The sequence below is a fragment of the Chelmon rostratus genome, chromosome 1, assembly GCF_017976325.1.
Source record: "Chelmon rostratus isolate fCheRos1 chromosome 1, fCheRos1.pri, whole genome shotgun sequence".
Lineage (NCBI taxonomy): Eukaryota > Metazoa > Chordata > Actinopteri > Chaetodontiformes > Chaetodontidae > Chelmon > Chelmon rostratus.
The window spans coordinates 15,848,402-15,871,289 of record NC_055658.1 but is presented as its reverse complement, the minus strand read 5'-3'; the positions used below and the strand labels follow the sequence as shown (position 1 = coordinate 15,871,289).

General features: G+C 40.2%; 1 protein-coding gene across 7 annotated transcripts in view; it reads left to right on the top strand.

The window, feature by feature from the left end:
- tead1b (TEA domain family member 1b) overlaps positions 1-22,888 on the top strand; it is a 47,345-nt gene that overhangs the window by 5,162 nt on the left and 19,295 nt on the right. For all 7 annotated transcript variants that reach the window (XM_041939764.1, XM_041938148.1, XM_041940539.1 and 4 more), the window contains exon 3: positions 9,790-10,042. In XM_041939764.1, coding sequence (XP_041795698.1) covers positions 9,886-10,042 — 157 coding nt within the window. In that variant the 5' untranslated portion in view covers positions 9,790-9,885. The remainder of the gene's footprint in view (positions 1-9,789; positions 10,043-22,888) is intronic.

The following is a 22,888-nucleotide window of genomic DNA, read 5'->3' as shown; positions in this document are numbered from 1 at the left end:
TCATCAATGGTCGCTGTGTTGTTATCATGGCTGACACAGATCAGGCAGGCTCTCTCTGCCCTGAAGGTGCCCTGGATTCAGTGGAGGCACAGATAGACTGGGGGGTAAGCTCACAACATTAATATGCAGGCCGTGCCCGGTAAATTAGTTTGGAATCCGATCCAGGACAGAGCAATGGAGAGCTCTATTGTCCAAACTGTTCCTCTCTGCAGCCTGTTTAACAGTAGCGCTGAAACAACTATTCAATTAAATGAATGAAAATCGAAAATCAAAATAGTTAGCAACGAATTTCATCATCGAATACCTGGGTCTATCTTACGATGCATGGCACACGTTGTGGCAACGTCTCTTAAGGTGGGGCAGTAAACCAGCCAATGCCACGCCTTGTGTAGCTCACGTGAGGGATTGCGGGAAATGACGTCTGTTTTTTGTCTGAGGTAAGCATTTGAAAAATGGCGCAGGCAGAGACTAACAATACAGCAGAGAAACACACAACTACAGGTTTTGATTTAATAACAAATGTAGTGCACAGAAATGTATTCCATCTATTTTTTTATCGGATGTAGCTATTTTAAAGCTAATGCTTGATAAAGCTAACTCCCCTGATATAGCTATTTTAAAGTTAACACTTGATAAAGCACATGTCCCTGATATAATGTTAGCTTTTTTAAAGCTAGCGCTTGATAAAGCTATCTTCCCTGATATAACTTCAGCTATGTTACAGCTAGTGCTCAATAAAGCTAACTTCCCCGGTATAGCTATTTTAAAGCTAACGCTTGATAAAGCTAACTCCCCTGATATGTCTTTTTTGAAGCTAACGCTTGATCTATTTTGAAGCTAATGCTTGAATATTCTGTGTTTTAGTTATTGTCAACAAAAAGCATGGTCACAAATATTTAGTGGTAATTTTGAAAAAGGCTGCGCTGTGTTTTTTTTTGCAACAATTTGCTGGGGACTCATTTTCATCTGCAGACTGATACACCTGTAGCGCTTTCGTGAGTACTGAAGGCAGCAGAATGGTGTATGTGAGATTGACTCAAAGTTTACAGTGCACAGGTTCGTACAGTAGTGATACAGGAATATGTCACCCAGTGCAATGGTGTGGCTCATTGATGTGTTTTTAATAGTTTTCTAACAACAGTGAAGAAGAATAAGCTAAATCGGGCTCTGGCGTCATAGGCAACACTAGTTCTTATGATCAATTCATTATTGGTTTTGTTCTTTAAAGGGCATTTGTTGACATTAAGAACAGTATAGAATATCTGCAAACTTTTTCTTTAAAAGCTGTATGGAACTAAAGCTTCTAAATGTTCAGATATGTTATAAATCAAGGTGATTGGCTTAACAACCAGTTTTTGGTTCCCAATGAACAAATATTCCAGAAAACATGCATTCAATTCAGTGTTCAGTGTTGGCTACACTGAAGACCTCACATAGTGTCTTAGTGTAGTGTCTAACTTAATAACTACCTGTCTCACAAAAAATATCAGCCTTGGGTTCTTATTCTTCATTACCCACTGAATGCCCCAAAAATTCCAATTACGGTGGGCTGTGCCAGCAAAGAAAAATTTACTGTTTGTGTTTACTTTTTTATCAAGTGCAGTGATCTCAAAATTGATTTTTCTTTCTCTCTCTTGTTTATTTTTTAATGGTCCAGAAAAAGTCATAAAAATAGAAAAGTCATTGTTACATTTTTGTTCCTCTTGTGGGATCTTTGTTTCCTCTCATCTGTGTGTCCTGCTCCCACATGGAGAGCCTTCGTCTTCATACGGCTGTTGAACCAAATGAAAGAGGAATTTGGCAAAATGAAATCTTTTTTTTTCCTGTGTTGAATGAAACATTTTTGATTTAACTTTAGTTTGGCCTATGATTTTGTGATTGTACCAATACCCTAGTGTAGTGTATTCGTGAATAGTGAATATGGCAGCTTTAAGACAAGTAAGCCACAGGTTTTTGACTATGTCTTGCATAGCTGACTTGATAGTCTTTCAATGCTGAACAACTGACACAGTAAATATCCAAGTGTTTTTTAAATATATATGGCCAAAAAGGTGAAGAAAAACCCTTACTAAATTGTTTTTACTGTTGTCCTACTCTTTGTAGACATTTCTTCATTTAATGTTCAGCATCTTCACTTATTAGTAACATTCTCATTCTCTTAATACATATATTGTTAAAAAGTTTCAAAAATCCCAAAATAGATTTATGATAAAAACACATCAGATTTTTGTCCAGTTGGAGATAAATGAGAATAAAAACTGCTTAGCTTCCTCGAGCTACGGAATATGTTGGCATAGCATCGAATAAACAATTACATGCCTTTACCTGTTCGCTATCATATTTACATTGCTAGTGATGATATCTGAGAAATATTTGTGTCTAAATATATTCTTAATGCACCCACAGTGATACAGAAAATAGAGTCTGATTATATGTATTTGCTCATTAGAACAAAAAAAAGTCACATTTGATTTTTTTTGTCAATTTCACCTGGCTGCACAGCACCTCTTAGGAGGTTGTTTTATTTATGACCGATGAATCCAGTGTATGCAGGAGTTGCCAAGAGAAAATAGAAATGAAAGGAAAAGGTGGATGCGGAGAGACAAGAAAGGAAGAAGTATACATGGGGATAAATGATGGTTGGAGAAGAAGAAGAAGAAAAGAGATGAAAGTCAGCATGAATTGGCAAAGCCAAATGCAAATGGTGGCCTTCATGCTCATCACTGTGATTTGTTTTTTCATGCCCATCCGCACGCGTCCTGAATAAGCCAGCGGCCAGCCCTCGGCCTGCTCTGCTCTCATAACTGTCAGGAGATCCTTTATCTGACGAACCTTTATTTACAGCTTTAATTTCCTGAGCTTTATGTGTTCCGCTCACACTCCACACCACTGTGACATGGGTGTATGCCGTCTGGAATGCATTGCAAATTTTTGATAGGCAAATGTCTTCTGAGCTTTCATTACATTTCATGTTTGAATGGGAAATTGTATTTTTTTTTTTATGTATTTTGGTATTACTGGCAGGACAGGGATGCACCCTCAGAAGGAGAATTTTTTTGTCTCTTAGACTCACAGTCAATTTTCCCTCTGTTGTTCAGAGTGGCAGACCTTTAGCTATGCCTCTTTTCTGGCTGCCGACGTATCTGATGTTGTCCAGGTCATGTTGTTGCTCCCTGTTTCTCAGTCTGAGGCAGGTAGAGAGGGCTGCTTTGACAGAACCTGTAAATCAATCCTATTCTCTGGCAAACAAAGATTGATCCCACAGTGGCCTGATGGTTGCTGGGTGGTGGGATTCAGGCCTCAGATTTGAGTGGGATGATATCAGACAGATTCACGGCACCTAAGCCTGCCGGTTCAAAGAGGCATGAAATAAACACAAGGCCATTGCCAATAACAGAGGCAGCATAAGTAAGCTTTCTGGGCTCTCCAGTGGACCTTCGGAAATTGGTATTGAAAACCTTGTTTATTCATTCATCTGTACTCCAGATCTGTATATTTATTCATGAAACCTAAAGGAAAATCCAATACAGAATCAATAGTTTTGTTCTCACATTCTTTTGTGGTTTAGTGACATATTATAATCTGTTTAGTATGTTTTTGGCATGATTTGGGGTCATTAAAGCTGCTATTCACCCCATTTTCTTTTCTAAAATGAAATTGCAGTAGGTTAAATGTGTGCTCCATTTTTTATTTAAAGACTAGGACTCATATTTATTGCTGCACCTGTTGATTTGGGTTTTTTTTAACAGTGGCTGCATACCTGAACTTTATTTTGAGTTCAATTGAATAAATTCAATGCAAAGACTATTTCCATAGATTTTTGGTTAATTGTATTTTGCGTCTTCCCTGTAGCTGCATCTCAAGGTCCTCAAAGACCTGCTGACAAAGACTGAATTCCATAAACATGCTTTTCACAAGGTAATTAATTTGTTTTAATGACAAAACTAAATGGAATTTCAGTAACATCTGTCATTGTTAATGTTCATAGTAGGTTACGTGTTGCTCAAAATGGAATACTTTTGACATCGCTGTTATAATTATGCAAAGGCCAGGATGTCTTTACAACACACCGAAAATGTTGAGTTTTGAAATCACATGGTAATTATAGTTTTACACACTGTGGCCTCTACTGTGGGCCATTATGGGGTGCACAAAAGTCATTCACAGAATCATTATTGCACCCTCTGAGATAACGGCACAAAAGAACTCCACATGGAAAATTACATTTGAGACCTCTCATCTGCTATTTCATTACCTTGCTCTGTCTGATGGGTGAAATGGGTTCTCTTAATTTAAGGAGCTGGATTCCAGCTTGGTGAGTGGTTTATGCAATCTCACAGTAAGTGTAATTTCCCATAATGCCATGTCACAGCTACTACTCTGCTTAGCTACCACGTTCACTTATTGCTTTGCAGGCCATCTCCACCCTGCACCTCACAAATAAGACCATTTCTATGGTGTACACCCTGCAAAGACAGAAGTATGCAATTATCTGTAAGACACAACTGCTTGGATGGGTGACATTCATACCTTCTTTTGGTGGACATAATTAGTCTACAGATTCTACGACGCTAAGAGACCGTCTTCGATGACAACTCTGCCAGGTTATTCACATGTTGCACACAGCAAAAGCATCTGAATGTTGTCACTGAATGTATAGAAAGGATGAGGATGACTTTTATCCTGTATTATTTCATGTATGTGTGAATGAGGGGAAGTCAACAAACCCCATCTTCATTTGAAATTGGAGGATACAGATAAAGTATCAGTTTAATAGATCAATATATAGGTTGAATTTGCGTTAACTGATTCTGTTATGAAAAGAAAAACTGTGCATGTACTCTTTACTGTGCACACATGAATAACTATACCCCACATCCTTTTCCTCCAATGCAAACACTCATTTCCTCCTTTGTTACTCCACCACATCCCACATTACATTGCTAATAATTTGAAAACATCGGTTTTAGATACATCAGTGTAGTGTAGTAGTTGACAGTGCAGAATCGAGGAACACGAGCTGAAAGAATGACAAAGGGTAATAATTCCATAGATCATCCAAACAATAAAATATTTTGGACCAACAAATAAGAACTGGTTTTGCAGTATAAAACATAGGGGATAGGTTGTCAATTCATAACGAAGGAATAAACATCATCCAATGTTATCATGATGTTGCGAATAATTTATAATCATATAATATTTGTTAACAAGTAATGCTTGAATCCGCCAATAAATTATTTATAGATGGAAAAATGTTGCATTAGTCTGCACCCATGTTTTATTCATGTTCATATAAATGATTAGTTTGCACATTCTCCAAACATCTGCTATTTGCAGCCACCGAGCTTAGGTTGAGTTACGTTTCTCAGTTTGAATGCTGTTAGCATTGCTAACACATTCTGAATTTGAAATGTATTCTCAAAGTGTTTTGGAAAGGAAATCAACCAGTTTGTTTGGAAAGAAGTACCTGAAACATACTTTGAAACATTGTGGCTTTGTGCTGCTTAGATAAAAATGTAAGGACCACTTTGCAAATGTAGGTTTTCAAAAACTTTAGAAAACTTTTTCAAATCGTAGAAAATGTATCTAGGTGTAAATGTGCATGAGGCCTGTGCCAGGAGTTCTGGGTGACCGGAGAGAATGAGTAGATGCAACGTTATGTGTGACACGCAGCTTGGTTGTTCTTGGTCAGAATGTAAAAGTGATTGTTTTAGAACCTCTGTGCAGCTTGTAAACATGACTTTTATTACTGCACTTGTGAGTGAGACTTATTTTATCTGGAAATCTTGAATCCCCTGAGGTCTAAGGGATTGTTGTTCTTGTTCAAGCACTTGAACCGCTGCCCCCAACCATGCCAGATTATTATACACATTGGGAAATTATATGATACACAAATCTAACAATTGTGGGATCGAAGTTGAAAGTCAGTGAATTCAGTGTTGTGTCTTGTATTATCTGTTTTGGTTGACTTGTTTCATTTCCCACAGATAATGATCAGCATCCTGAAGACACATTTGATCTCATATTAGAGAAAAGCCCTCTAGAGAAACATTGTTTATGGGGCCGTTTTTGTAGAAAAGATGTATTAATGTTTATCTGAGCTGAGGGATTTTAGACATGCTCAGTGATCTAGTGACTTCAAAATCCCAACCTTTTTTTCTTTTCTCTGAAACACAGCTGCCTGCAGGGTTGGGACAAATAATCGCCAAGGCAATATATTGGGTGTCGTTCTTGCCCGAACCAAAACCACAGTGTTCCATTTTAATTTAGGGGAAAGCATTAGTCAACAATGTTTATTTCATATAGGACTACAACTAACTTTATTTAAATTATTGATTAATGTGCCAATTATTTGATTACTGAGTGTCTTGTTGTCAGATAGGATAGTAGGTGGAGTTCAAGTTTAATAATTTATTGCATGTTACGGTAACAGTACTCATTTCCTGGTGTGATGTTGGAGGAAAGCACCTGCAGAGGAGGGAAACATCAGTGTCAGAATCAATCTGGTGTGATGGACGGAGCCACAAAGTCACTGAAGATTGCTCAACATGTCACTTTACCAACTAAAGCACATTGTAACACAACAGAGAGCCATTGCTCAAAGGAAAAATACATGTTTTTCATAGCATGGTTAGAAGGACATTTTTAGTTTAGTTGAAATATTTGTTTTTGCTTGAGTTGTTTTGATGAAGGTGTGAGAATCAGTTTGCGCTTTTAAAATGTTCTGAAGAATGTTTTAGTTGACTAGACAATATAAAGCTTTATTGACACATACTAGCAGCAACTGCAGAGAAAAATATCTTCACAAAGTCATGGAATTTTCTAACAGTACTTAAGCTTTTACAAATACGTCTGTAATTCAGTGTTTAGACTTGAGGAGAGAAACAAATATTTTCTTCGGGAACCCCATCTCACTATGAAAATGTAAGATGGAAATGATTACGAGCACAGTTCATCATTTGGTTGGGATGAGAGGAGCACATCTAGAAAGAGTCCCGGCCTTTTAGTGGTTGAAATGGGAATTTTTTTCCCCCTCCCTCATCAGTTTGTGAGTTCGTTCTGCAGTGTCAGCAGTCAGCACACAAAAACGGAATTCAGTAAAAGCTCTCTCTGCTCTCTGGGAGTTTTTTCCCCCCCCAACAGCTTGCTCCCATCCCCCCTTTCCCCCTCATGAACTGACATGCTGGAAGAAACATATGCTACTATTCCCACTTCCTGACAGCTTGTGCTGCTTGAATAGGATCTTGCTCGGAGAGGAAGCAGTTGTCTGGAAAGAGGGGAGAGATTAAGAAAAGAGAGAAATGTCAGTGAATTATTAGTAAAGGAAGAAAAACGAAGTGATGAAGTGTATGAAGTAATTAAGTATTTTTCATCATGAACTAAGGATAAAGACACGAACAGTTTGATAGTTGACACAAAATGTAAGTTTTCTGTACATTGGAAATCCAATCTATTTCTGTGTTTGGCCTTGGGCTTGACTGCAGAAAAAAATAACACACAGTAACACGTTAAGGAATGTTTGCATGTTAGCAAAGCAGAGGACAGTGTCGCTTAGTGAGGTGAACTCACCTAACACATTGACTTCCATCAGCCACAGGACTTTCATGCACTCAGAAACAGTTTATAGCCTGATGTACAATCATGTACTTATTGTGTTTAGGTGAAAAACATAGACAAATAACACTTGTTGCAAAGTGTGAATGAGGCAGTTACAGTATAGACAGCTAAGACACGTAGCTGAATAGAGCCTAGTATATACAGCCTGGCACAGAATTTCCTCTTTGGTCAGTGGTCAGCTGAGACCTACTCCAACTCATGCATGTCTCATCCACTTGTTGCTTTGCTAATTCCCTTGGAGAACTCTTCAGAGAACCTGTGTTGTGGAAGACAGGCCTTCCTTGTATTCTTTCATGCTTTGTTGTTCAGTTATAACATTCACTCACCCACATACGTTATTTATTTACCTGTAATTAAGACTATTTTGTCTTACATGCTTTGAGTTTAGCTGTTGGCTTGAACTGTGTCCTTTTTTCTTGCATGGACACATTCAAGGTGCTAACCTGTTCATCAGCATTTGAAAGACGACCCATTTAACAAATAAACCTTCACATTCTGATAGCCCTCCCTTGCAAAGTCCAACTTATAGTTTCCACATCTGTGTGGCATCAAAGGTCCGCAAAACCTGCTTGCTCCCAAAATGTATTCTTGTGTGTCATGTATGTGCAGACTGTACATGGTGACGAAAGTGTATGAACACACACTTATGCACATAACCAATGGAGTAGAAACAGATCCAAGTGTCTGTCCCATGTCTATTGGTCATGTTTGTTTTTAGGCTTTATGCACCCTTAAGCCAGCACACAAATTGTATAAGTATAAACTGATGACAAAAGATCTATGGTTCTCACTGTATATCTCAACACAGAATAGTTCTTTCTTATGTAATTTAACTATCTTAATAAACTCTTTCAAAGTGGCTTAAAGTACTAGGTCAAACTCTGTGGCTGCTAATGTGCAGAATGCTTTCCATTCATGGCCACACAGTGTATACTGACCGCAACGCTGCTCAGTCTCATCTTACCGCACATGTTTCAATGGTGCCCAGTAAAATTCCACGATTAGTCACATCTGTACATTCATGAAGTTGCAGTGTGTAATAGTAATTTCTCATAATACGTGGGATAGACTGGTGTTTTATGTTACTGGACATGCAGCAAATCTGCTCCAGATTGTGTCACCGCATAATGATGCAGTCCTCAGTTTATTAGCTACGGATTCACCCAGGAGCTTGTTGGTCTTGTCAATAGCCACTGGCGAGATGAGACTTTCTCCAGCTGCGTGAGCAGCTCAGTAAGACGCACAGAGTGGGCTGGTTCTTGGATTGTGCCGTAGTCTGTAAACGGTAGTTTTCTTGTGATGCCTGCGGCCTTTCTTTCCCTAAAAAAAATACAAAGCACACTGGCTATGTGGCTCAAGTGTCTGCTTTCTATGTGTTGTCATAGTGTGATGGCTGTGGCCGAGTTGCGACATGAGCTCTCCAGATGAGTGGCCTCAATGCTTTTTTCACCCCTACTTTTAATTTATGCAGCATAGTCTGGCTGAACATGAATGGTGTTTTTTTTTTTAAATGTCTTACTTCACAATCACCGAGGTACAAGCATTTATACGTGGAAGCTGCCAACTACAACTGCAGTCTGGGCCTTTGCTCAAGGACACCTCAGCAGTGGTGAGAGTGAGGGAGTGTCATGTGCTGCTCTCTCATTTTCCCACCCAGATGTGTCACTCCAGAAATCAAACCAGCAACATTAGCATGACAGTTCTGATGGGATTCATGTCACAGCTGGTAAAAATAAAGTATATAAAGGTAAAAGCTACTGCACAGGTGCTTAAATAAATTTCAAGATATAATTAAAAAATCTTGAGCCAGTTTATGTACAAATTATCCAGTGCATCTTTTAATCGCTCCATTACTTTTTTAACCTGCATAGTGTTTGTGTCATCTTTCAGACATAGGGTGCATTTCCGTCATAGTCTGCAGCCTGGATTTGATCTCTAAAAGTTTGAAGTGTATGTAACTCTGTGTCCTGTCATTTAATAAGAAGGAAGTGCCACATGTCCATTAAAATGTATCATTTTTTAAACCCATCCATTGTAAATCATTCTTGGTGATGTTTGTGCTCTCAACTAGCCGGTGTACCGTGTTGTGTTTTTGGAAGCAGACGTCCGGTGCTGTGTTGTGGAGAGTGACCGTCTGGTTGTGTTTGTTTGTTTATTTGGGAATTCCAGGTCTCTCCCTAGTCTGCTCCAGGCTTCAGCTTGGAGAGCCCAACCGCCACGATTGATCCCAGCAGCTGGAGCGGCAGCGAGAGCCCTGCCGAGGACATGGAGAGGATGAGCGACTCGGCAGACAAGCCCGTAGACAATGATGCTGAGGGGGTGTGGAGCCCTGATATTGAACAGAGCTTCCAGGAGGCCCTGGCCATCTATCCTCCTTGTGGACGCAGGAAGATCATCCTCTCTGATGAGGGAAAGATGTATGGTGAGTACAGATGTGTGTGAGTACTAGTTGTAACATGTTTTTTCTAATAGGTGAGAACTGAAGGCACTGCTTATTTGCTTTCTTGCCAACAGCTAGATGACAATATTCATACCACTGTCATATCTATTGCTTCGCTTCCTATGAAGACTGGAAGCAGGGGGACACAGCTAGCTTGGCTCTGTCTAAAGGTAACATAGTATACCTGCCAGCACCTCTAAAGCTCACTAGTTAACATGTTATATCTGGTTTGTTTAAACCATAAAAAGTGTAAAAATGACAAGTTGTGGCCTTAAAGGTAAAAGTGGTTGTTTGAGGGACTAGTTCTTGGCTTCCAGGATGTAACTGCGCCCAGCCAAGAAATAGCTGAAACACAACCCTCTGCAAGACCTCTCATTTTTTCTCTTAGGTGTTTGTATGAATTCACTACTGGCTGTAGTTTCATATTTAATAGATGGACAAGTGAGTGGTATTCATCTCATTTATATCACTGCAAAAAAGTGAATAAGCCGAAATGTCGAACTATTTCTTTAAAAAGAAAAAAAATCCTCAATAGAAGGCTCTGTCGAGTAATGTAATATTATGAGACCGTCTGTCTCAAATTTATCAGTGATGGGCTCTGTGATGGTCACCATATAGCCACTAGTCTGGTTCACAGAAGTGCAAGTTTATAAGTAAAGCAGCATGAACTATTAGTCAGTAGCAGATGGTACTGCGGCTGCCACCAGCTGTGCCCCCTCTCCTCCCTCCATTTCCCTCCATTCCTGGCTGGGTGATGTCATGGAAAGAGGGAATATTTTCTCTCTCTGGTGTTGGACCATCTCACAGCCTGTCAGTGTCGAGTGAAAGCAGAAAGCCCCTCAGAGCATTCGCTTGCAGCTGTCATGTGACCCCTCCGGCCAAACAAAATGTAAATTCTAGGAGTTGCAGTGAAACCCCTCAGCTGCCACTACAAAGATGTGGGTCCAGACACCAGGACCCTCCCCACTGTCTCTTCCTCCTATTGCCTTGTCCCCATACAGAGCGAGGCTGCCAGAGAAGCTGCCCCTCTGCTTTGGATTAGAGCATGACAAAATTTTTTCTAATGTTATAAATGAGCAGTGATAAGTGCGCTTAAGTTTTCTTTCTTTGGATTCTCAAAAGATTGTTGCTTAAGATTCAAAACCCCAATAACAAACCCAAAGAAGGGATTTATTTTTGTGGGCTTGAATCTACCTCAAAATCTGCTGAAGAGACAACTGCAGTGTTGAATAGAGTTTCATCCTGCCAGATGTGCTCTGTATCTGGTTACACATTGTCTCACCAGTAGCAGAATCATTGGGCTGTCTTTCCTGTCATTACTGAGTCAGAACTGTTTGACACAATAGTAAAATGAATTTCTTTCATCTTTCAGTGTGCACACTGAAAGGATGCAGTTGGGAAACCTAGTGTGTGGTTCCATGTAGCAAAATGATGACAATACTGCTGTTTTTAGCTGCTGTCTGTGGAAAGAGCTGTAGAAAAACAGGGGAGGTACATTCTTTTGATCTTTTCTTTTAAGATTAAAGGTAGAATCATGGATGCAGTCGCCTCTCCTAACATATCAGAGTTTGTTGGGACTTTCGTAACAGAAGACAGATTGGTATCAGTCTGATCTATGGTTGCTTTCTCAGGGGCTCGTTGTTCAGCCCTGCAACTGTGGCTGCATCCCAGTGCCAATCCCATCATGCCATGAACTGTGACAATCTCCCAAAGCTAGGAAGGCATTAAAGGTGCCACGAGTCTTTCTTGAAGAAAAAAACAGCCACATTTTATTTTGAGTAGACTGCATCAGTTTATTAGTAGAAGACAATATAAAATTAGATCAGGAACAATAGACTGAATTTTGGATGGTGTTATAGCTTATTACATAGTACGTAGTGTGTACACATAGTCACATAGTCATTTTAGGACTAGTGCAGGACTTTTAATGTGAAGACAGTCATGCATGTTCTGTGCAATACAAATGGTTTAGTTTCTCCTGTATTTAACGCTAAAGTACCTGCCTGTAACATCTTCCACATTCTCACTGCAGCATGTCATTGATCAAAAGTGTGTAAATATTAGAATATCAAAAATCAGTATTCAGCATCTGGTAGCAAAATAAATGTTGTTTCTTTATTACGTAGGGGAAAAAATTGCAGTTTAATGTTCAGTGTCGCAGATTCAGGTATTTTGCTTCATGTCAGACTCAACTGAAAGCCCTGGCTGCATGCACGCCATAAAAACAAAGATCCTGTCTTTGTCATGTGAGTGCGTATTCTTGGTAGGATGCCTCAGTTTTGTGCAGTGCTCCTTGCTGACTCTGGAATACCATCAGAGATGATAAGTAACCAATGATGTGGTCCTCCATGCTGCTACACAGGAGTGATTTGTCTAAAACATCCAGTGATTTGTCTTTTAAGTGGGGAAGGGTTCAGCTAACCATACTGAGGCTGATATAGTGCTGTAATCCACGTCTATAGGGGTTATAGCAGCCACAGACAGTGTGGTGAACACAAAACCTCTTGTGGCATCTGAGATGAGAGTTGTCTGCAAGGAGACAGGTATTTTGTAGTTGAGGGACCCTGGAGATGGCATAGTGTTCCATACACAGAGCTCATCACAAGAGGAGCCGCCCTGAGTGCCCTTAAGCCCTTTGTTATCCTGGGGTAGAGTGCAGTTAATTAGCAACAGTCTCTATAGCAACCTTGTTGCAGTACAAAACAATTTCTAATTTCTGCTTCTTAGCTTATTGTGGTGTTTACCTGAAGTGTTTCGGATATACTGAGATCAGTGTTGGCCGGCGTTGTGCCCGTTTTCTTAGGCGATGGAAGACACCATATCTGCATAGACTGGATCACCCGGCACTTGCCATCGCCCCAGAGTTTACTTAGAGAATATTTTAAAAAGTAAAGGGAAATAGAGGACACTGGCCCCTAGTCAAAGGCCTAAGACTCTGCAGTTGCATAATGCACCTGCTGTGCGAGGCTGCATTCATTTATCCCAGAAATAGAGTTGATAAATGAAACAACACGCTTCACTCAAATTGTATGTTTATTCATTGAGTTATGTATTTGCACTTGCCCCGCAAGCTAAATGACATTGGCAATTTTTTTTCAGTTACTGTTGAAAAAAAAAAAGGAATAACAGATTTCCATCTACTCACAAAAAATATGTAAATGTGAACTCGTAGGCTATGCCATAACCGTGTAGTGTTTTTCTTGGTGTTTCTGTTCAAGAGACAAGGCCACCAGTTGTATCTGGAAGGCTTTCCAAGTGCTTATGGTGGAGACCTTTCATGGGAATTTTCAGTTGCTTTTTATACATGTGTCATTATGCCTGCTATAAGTCTGGTTCTAATAACCTTTAGCAGCAGTTATACCATTACTTGCACATATTTATCCTAGAAATTAGAAATGCCATCACCAAAAAAGTGAAACATTGCTTTTTGTTGTGATATTCACCTTGTAGATGGAGTGCTGGACACTATGTCTCTGTCCGCATGTCTCTTTTGATGTAAAGCTTTTTGCATCACCACTCTGCTGTTGGCTCTGCCATCTCGTCAGTGATCCAGCCCAGACCCCCCCTGTGGGAACTAAGTGGCACTTGGTTTGCAGAGATGCCAAGGATGAGTTAGATATAATGAGCAGACCTGGCTTGCCCCCGATGGCCCAGCACTGTGCTCCTCTGGGGCTCGTCTCATCGGGCCGAGAATGCTCTGAGACAGAGCGAGCGGACCTGCTCCTCCCTGCTGGGTGGATAATGAGGAATTTTGGGATCAGCTCAGGCTCCCTGAGTCACCTACATTCACTCAGAATGGAGTGTGAGGAACTTCATTGCAGGAGAGGCATCACACACCTCCAGAATAATCCCTCATTTGTTCCCCTGCCATTGTCAGTGTAAGACTACTGTGTTTTCACACACATGGTAGTGAAAAAAGTCCAATTATTTTATGTCTTCCTCAAAAGGAGTAACTGTTGAAAGTGTAAATAGTATTGATGCAGGTATGATGAGGGAAGGAAGAGGTCTTTTTGAATTATGATTCAAGATTTTAGGGTTGTGACAAGCTGGTTATTTTGCCATCGTGGGTTTCCATGGCGATGACGTCTTTCAACCTGAAATAGTGACAAGGATCAAACATGCGCCTACAGTCGATGCGAATGGGTCAACAAGCACGAATCAAACTGGTTTTGTGGTCCTCTCTGAACAGGGTGGAACACACTCTCACTGCTCTACTCAACAGGTGTGCAGATAGGAATCTGTTATTGATGGAAATACAGTAAACAGTATATAATACATTATACTAAAAAGGAGAAGAAAGGGAGACAACGAGATGGTGAGTGAGAGAATAAACAGAAACTCAATTCTAGCTGTATGTAATGTAAATCTGTGTAATTCTGCCATTTAGCAGTGAGGTGTATGGACACTACAGTGACGGGACTTCCCAGAGATTAACCAGTGATGGCGGTCTCGTATGAATGATCATTTGAACGCAGGTTCACTAGAGAGCATCATACATGAAGTATGAAAGATCTATCAGTTTGTCCTCCTGTGTCTCCAGTGGCGTGAAACACTCTTTAATTTGGATGATGCATTATTCAGGGTTCCAAGGCACCCACAACAGCTGTGTAAGTCAAATAGTATATGTTTTAATGTGATCCTTTATGTCCCTGTCAACAGTGCACCTGTTGTTTTGCACTGCAAGTGAGTTGCACACATGGGTCTAAAATGCCAGAGTTAGAGTGTTCGGACAACAGCCGACAAAAACATGAAGGTAATAGATGATATGAGATCTCAATTTCACTTATTTTGTTTGTTTTTCAATTCCAATGTATGTGCAGGTTATGAGCCATGTGTGTTTCTGTTTCTCTGAGAACGTGCAGTTAATGAGACTCAGCCCCAAAATGGATCTACATTTAGAGCTCCCCTGTTGCTGAGCAGCAGAATTGATTTTGAAGTGCATATTATTTCATGGCAGTCTGTTCAGTGGGCAGATTTCAGCTCTAACTCATACCCTTGTTGTGGTGACCAAGCATAACATGATGTGAGCTGCGTGTGAGATTCCGGTCTCCTGCCCACAGCCTCATGATGTTGGGGGTTCACGCCTCACGGGGCTGCTCACCGTGAACAGTGGTGATGATAGAGGGACTCAAAGTGTAAGCAGTACTGATACTGCCCCTGCTGTGATGAGATGTTAGTTAGATAGGATGTAATAGTATGAAAGAGTTGACTTTCTGAGGCAGAGAAAAAAATGTCTTTCTCAATCAAAATGGTGTTCTGTAACACCCTAAAAAAAAACTGCTAAATGCAAATGTGTTGCCCAAATTAACATTTTGGATTATGTTTTAATATTTTAGGAATTTAGTTCTCGTACTTTTTTTTACACCATGCTTTTCCAGAACAGCCTTAGAAAGAAGCCAAACAAAATGATCTGTGTGTCTGTGTTTGTGATTTTCTGTTGGTCTGAATGGTTGGATAGCAGGCTGTGGCTCTCTGCCTTCCTGAATCAGGAGTACATGGGGTGTGTCCCTGCTCTGAGGTCTGTGTGAGGCCCTCTGAGGCGGGCTTCTGGTTTCAAGTTTCATGCTCCCAATTGGCTGCTTTTGTTTGACTAAAACACAGTGAGTCTCTGAGCTTCTTAAAGATGCAGTGTCACTTTCGTGTTCTCTTCAAGAAATGATCTGTTGCTGATAACATCATATTCCACATGATGAAACACTTCTATTCTGATGAGATCATCTCATCCTGATGGGACCATTTTGTGTAATCAACATATGAATGGAATCTGAATGCCAGTGTTATTTTCTCGTCCAGAGCGCAGGGACCTCACTCCACTGCTAACAGAGAGAGTCATCTCTTCCTTTGCTGTTTGTGCAAAAGAGAAAGGTCTCTCAACCCTGTACATCCTCCCTGGAAACAAAGGAAGACTGTAGCCACAGCCATAAAATTATCATACTCAATGCTCTGTTATGGTCTGACCCCCATATCATATATGACCAATCCTATTATTATACATGTAATGTAATAGGAAGTGCATGTTTATTAGGTCGTGATTATCAGAAGTATTTCCATGAACTGTTTGAGACCTTGCCTCTTTCCAAACTTGGATTCAACTTTCAGTCTAAACTCCCTCGGCTTGTGCTCACGATTACAAAAGAACGTGAGGCACAAGAGCCCATCATGACCACAAAGTTTGACTTTTCATTTAAACATATTGGTCGCAGCCAACATGTCTTCCTTTGTGCTCAGATGCTGAATTGATCCTGAGAGATTGAAAATATTGATTTGACTCAGTGTCTTACTTTGTTGTGGAGAAGGGGGGCAGTGCACCTTCCTGACTGTTAGCGCTGTGTTCACACATTGGACTTGCCACACAGCCAGTTCCTCGGGAGACTCATAATTACAGCCGTCCTTTCAGATTAGTCCAGCAGCCTGTCCAACTGTGGCTTCACTCCCTGGTCATTTATTTCATCCCTTTTCCTCTCCTGAGAGGCACACCTCAACACAATGACCAGACCAACCTCTACAATAATGTATGTGATGATAAACACAGTGGCTCCTAATTGATAGAGTGATTCAGACAAGGGCTGCCTGTGCAAATTGGTCCCCTGTGAGTATATTGCACAGAGTTGGGACTAGCAGGTTTCAGCTCTGGTCTTGTTTGAGAGGCGTAGAGCAGAGAGAGAGGAAATAGAATGGGCTGGACCCTGCTGAGTGATAAAGAGGCTGTCTTTGCCTCCTCAGCCCCGTCTGAATACAGGCACAGTTCAGCAGAGGTTGGCTGCTGTAATCCTCTCAGTGTCTCCAGGAAGGCTCAGGTTAGTGACCTGCTGCTTTGTGATGTCTTGTAAGATTTTGAGAGAACACCTCACCTTTAATCCCCCACTGTTCAACTAACACATTAGCTCAACCGCTCCTGACCCAGCCCCTGCAATAAAGCCTTTTATCCAGCTCAATAAGGTCACTTTAAGTTAACTATTGATTTCTTTTGGTGTCCAGAGGAAAAAAAAATAGATTTTTAAAGAGCTGTTAATTACAGTTGCACACTGCATTATATCGAGAACTTAATTTTGCCATGGCTGGATGTTTAAACCCTGTGTTGCAGGTCACAGTAAGTGTGTTCCCATCTACCTGTCTCTATGCACATTCTCAATTTGTGCATAAAAGAAACCTGAGTTCAAAAAAAAAATTGCAGATAGGTTTTTACGCTTGGCTGAGGTGGAAAAGTTGGTGTATCAATAAAAAGCAAAGTGCGACAAAGTGCAATGGATACAGACACAAACTGATCATGACGTACATGTAGAGTTTGACTTCAATGTCCACCAAAGATTTTATTTCAGACGAAAACATAAAACATAAGATTTATGTGCAGCAATGAGGAGACTGTAACCTTCCTCAAATTAATACATGAAACAACCATGCATCTTGCTGTATCCTCTTCTGCTGTGGTTTAATGGCATCTGACTGAAGTATTAGCTGCACTAACCGAACTCACCGAATAGTCAATGGAAATCAGTCAATGGAAATTATTAATTTGTATGTTCTTTTGCCAGTTTTCTAGAACTTTGTTATTATTTGTGCCAAATTTGGATGGAAACTAGGCCACTGAAACATAATGACTTGGTGAATGAAGCTGCTCAGATTTGTGCTTTGTTGTACTGTTGTGTTTGAGTACTGATAAATGCTGATACAACTGGAAACACTCCCTGTTTACCAGAAATATGTACCTCTGCTTTCTTAACCAGGTCAGCATTGTTAGACCAAAAGAACGTGGCCCTCTATGCAAATAAAGGACATATGGCAAAGAGTAAAAACTCCAAGCAATACTGTCATGATCGTAAATATGGAGACAAGTTTGATGGTAAATGTTGTATTGTCAAAGGTAAAAATAGAAAAACAGAAAACCACACTCAGCTTCTTACCTCAGTTCAGAAATTCTTAGGCTTTGAAGTAAAAGAACTATTCTTAATTGTAGGCTTTTATTTTTCATGTCCCTGGTTTTCTTGTTTAAATGAGGACTGAATAGAGTTGTTTCCTGTGGATATGGGAGGAACACCCATGAACATGTGAGGCCACGACTGAAAGAGCCTGTAAGAGTTTTACAAGACATTAAAATGACTGCAATGTGTGAATTAGAGTATGTTAACAGATTACCATAATAATCACCCTCCACTAACTCATAAAAGTCTGAAATTCTAATAAGTTAAAAGACAAAACCATCACCATATGCTAGAACAAAGAAAATATATATTTATGTGTGTATGTTATAATTCGTAGCTCTGACACTTATGATATGAACTGAATCAAACACATGATACATAAATGCAGAGTCCTTTTAATGCAAAGATATATGGGCTGGAACCTTTCCGTTGTGTGTGTGTGTGTGTGTGTGTGTGTGCGTGTGTGCGTACGCGTGTGTGAGATTTCTATTGTGTCCCAGACAATAGCTTTAGTGTTTGTGATCATTGTGGCGTCACGCATGCGACGTCTGGCCTTGAAGTCTTTCTTATGGACTCACACTTCCAGTGCGAGGGTCCAACAATACAGCAAGTTAAAACACTTGTAATGAACAGATGGTGGACTGGAGTCAGATGTTGTGACCAGTAGACATTCATCTTCTTCTTTCCACAAGAGATTTCCCTGCTGAAGAGGCCAGAGAGCTCAGAAGCTCTGAGCTGCATTATTATGAAAAGGCAGAGAAAAGACTTGTAACCGTGCTAAAAACACAGACATCGGTGTGTCACGTCGGGAAACACCTGCAGGGTCTGACCAGCTGCAGACCATTTATATTTAGTTGTAATTGTTTAAGCTTACAGTTACATAACTATCTTATTGTGTTCTCACCACAACAGTTATGCGTGATTTATTCCCATTAAATTGTTCACCACACAGGAACCTAGTTGTCAGTATAGTCTTTGGCCTCTCAGCCAGGGCTAACATAATGCCAAACTGATAGCATGGTGTTTTCCCTCCAAAAAGGGCACTGTCAATTTTCTTTCAAGTCACAGGTTCTCCTTCCCTTGGCAAGCAGTGGTTTCCCATTGATATTGCAAGTAAAAGGCTTCCTGCCCCTGCCTGCTATTCTGAAAACCTGGGACAAATGCCTTCATATTGTTGGTTTAGTCTCTTGTGATGCTAATGTCTGCCTGAGACCCTTGAGTCATCTATCATGGATGACAGGAAAGCTGGGGCCATTGTGTTGGCCTACCACTAACACGCACATACACGCACACACACACACGTATACAGAAACAAGCGCATACTGGGCTACGGTCTACAAAAACAGTGGAAGAAAATAGGTTTGTACCAACAAACTAAATCAAGTGTTTATTTTTTAACAATTGGTGTAAAAAAAAATTTAATCGCAGGTTTCAAGAGCTTCAGTTTGCTTCTTTTGTCTAACCAACAGTTGAAAACTCAAGAATATTAATGTTTGTATTTAAAAGAGAGTGTGTCTCTAAAAACTCATGTTTGGGAGGTGAGCAACTATTTGGTATTTGTCAAAGTTGTTGACACTTAATGTTCAGTGAATTAACTAAAGTTTCAGCAGTATCTTAGATATTAGTAGCATTTTAGAAACTAGCATTAGGGAGGGAGAGAGAGAGGGGGAGAGAGAGGAGGAGGGAGAGAGAGAGAGAGAGAGAGAGAGAGAGAGAGAGAGAGAGAGGGAGAGAGAGATTGAATGAATGAAGGGTTAATGATAGATCTGTCCTCACAGCCCGGGCAGCGTCACATGTGTACTCTCTGTTCTGTGAAGCTGCCCTCTCAGGCCCTGCAGAGAGAGACGGCCGAGTGGTAGAAGCCACACAGATGTAGGCAATCTGCCGACTGATTCTCGGCCAGGCCCAGCGCCGTCTCATGGCAGAGTGCTGGGCCAGATGTGACTGTGGTTGTGCCTGCATTAGAAAAAAGTGCTGTTACAGGAAATGGATGCTTTTAAAAAGGGGGAAAGAAAAAAACTTGAGCAGAGCAGTAAAGTATTGTTCTTGCTGCTCAAAGGACAAAACCAAGCCAGTTAAATTGTTTAATATGCCATTACTTAAATTAGCCTCAGTGTTTATGTTACATGGGCGCATAAAGGCTTTGCTAGTGAATTCAATGACAAGCCTTTGTGTTTTAGTTGTGATCGGTGCTTTGAAGTTATCATGGAAATTTATGACCCTTAAAGACATAAAAACAGGAGGATTTTTCAGTTGAACATACACTTAATAAAAGATTAAACAAATGTACATCTTAGGATGGTTTTCAGTTTTCATATATGTAGACACAAAGACAGCATCTGATTGTCTATTATCCTGATAACGTATCCGGATACAGATCCCAATTTTATATGTGGTGTAAATGGGGAGTGATTGAATGCACAGATTTTCAGAGCCTTTAAATATTCCCAGCGCAGCTACAATAGAGTGTGATAACAGAACATTTCACAGCTATCGAAATCATCAACCATGAAAGGTCAGATTTTGGTGTCAGTCCCTTAGATCTGAAGAGCAAAGGCTTCCGTCTGCACTGACTATTTTAACTGAAATAAAAAATCATTCAGGGTGTAGTCCACAGTAGGAATGTCAGGATAAACCAGTATCTTCACGGAGAGAGGCCCCGATAAACCAGAACGCGATGTAAACCTGAACTGTGTTGTATCTAGAGTAAATGGCATGACTCTCACTTTTCCTTTATTGAAAAACCTCATTCTCTTTTACATTTCATCTGTTTAATTGTGAGGTTCCTTACATGAACAGGCTGATGGAGGGCGTTGCTTTAAAAATTAAATAAATAAATTAATTAATTAAGTGTAATGTCATAAGAAGCCCTGTAGTGGCTCTAATAGCTCTCACAGTTGAACTGACTAATGTTTGAACACAGTTGTTCCAGAGTTTGAGGGCATAAATGCATTTTACAAATAACTACACTGAATCACACTTTTATCAGTACAGAAGATGATTCCATTTGGTTTGATAGTGAAGTGAGCTGGTAGTGAGGAAGGAAAGAAGTCAAGGACAGCAGCCTCATTTAGTTGTGTTGGATGTCTTTATTGTGGACCATCTCTATAAATGTTGAGAACGTGGTGTCATGACCACCACAGATACCATCCATGGATTCTGTTAGTTATTTGAATAACCCACAATTGTGAATTATAATTGACATAATATGAAGCCGAAATGTAAAAAGACGAATAAAAGAAAGAAGTAAGAAGTGAAATAATTTACAAATGGTAAATGTCAGTATGTGTCGTATGTGGAAACCTAGCCAGCTGACCATTCCTATGTCATATGACTCAGGTATTATCAGGCAGAAAGAGGCCAGATATTTTTTACATGATGAATCTCAGCAAAACTACCAAGTATTCCCCACTTCCAACTTCTTAGTTGGGAAAGAAAAATAAAAAAGTTTTTTCATGCAAAATGCTGGAAGACTAAACATGATTGAAACATCTTATTTTTAGGATGAAAGAATAGCAGAAACAAGACAGTAGCTGTATAAAGAGTATGTCTGAAGATACATTTTTACTTGATTCCTTGGTTAATGCGTCATGGTTGTAGTGTTGAGTTCATAAAAAGTTGATTTAGACACTGTCGGTCTTATGGGAGGTTATTTCTGGGTGAAGGGTCTCTGAGGTTGGTCCACTGTGGACTGTGACGATACACTCCATTGTTATTCACAAGAGAGGGAGCCTGTCCTAGGTTCCTTGGAGAAAGGACGCTGAGCTCCAAATTGGATTTCGGACTCAATGAGGAATCTACTTTAGGACGGTTTGGAGAAAGTTGCGCCACCATGCCTTTGTGGGGCTGCCATTCATATGTGGCAGATCCTCCAGAGTCATTGAGATTCACTCTGGCCCGGTGGAGGGCTCCTCCAGCTGCTAAACAGCACATATCTGCTCAGGGGTCAAACTATAAATATTTAATCCTTTTCCTGCTGCTTTGAGTGACAGGAACATCCCATAAAGAGTTAATTTTCTCAGCCCTCTGCAGACCTTGCTGCAACTGCAAGACTTTAGTTAAGAACTTATTTTGACTTCCAGAAACTGACTGACTGTTGTAGTAGTGTAGATTTCTCAGAACTTATATAAGAAAACATTTAAATAAGCCATGATGGCAAGAAGTAGACAGGACTGAGCATAAGAAATCACACCAATGACATGTTACATATGAGCATAAAGTATGCTCAGACAGATTGGCCCTATTGCTGTTTTAAGTTGTCAGACATTTAAAGTAATGTATCTTTTATATTCATTGTAGCCTTATTGATGTAAATGCAGTAAATGAACTTCATGTTAATGTTATCGTGATTACCAATTCACTACATTCTTTAATACAGGCATCTCAAACCGATTCCATAAAGGGCCGCGTGGCTGCAGGTTTTCATTCCAACCCAGGAGGAGCACATCAGGCCAACCAATCAACATCAAGGGATCACTTAGTTATCAGCTGAAGACTGAGATCACCTGATTAATTGATTCGAGCCTGGTGTGTTCCTCTTTGGTTGGAATGAAAACTTGCAGCCATGCGGCCCTTTATGGAATCGGTTTGAGATGCCTGCTTTAATACATGTATTTGTAAAGACAATGAAACTTTTGCTGTTATTTTTGGTTGCATCATATTCCACATGTTACACAAAATGGCCTTTTAGGTTACATTATATTACAATCTGCCTCTACCAGGCTCAGTATTACTGAAGGTGTTTGTTGCTCCACGTGACTGCAGGGCCCCCCTCGGTAGATAATCTTGATTCCTGTTTGGCAGACACTGAAATCACCCGTTAACAAAGAGCCAACAAACACACTGTTAGATGTGAAATTTCTTATGACTGTCAGCAGTGTTGCTGACACGTAATGTTCACGTCTACTGT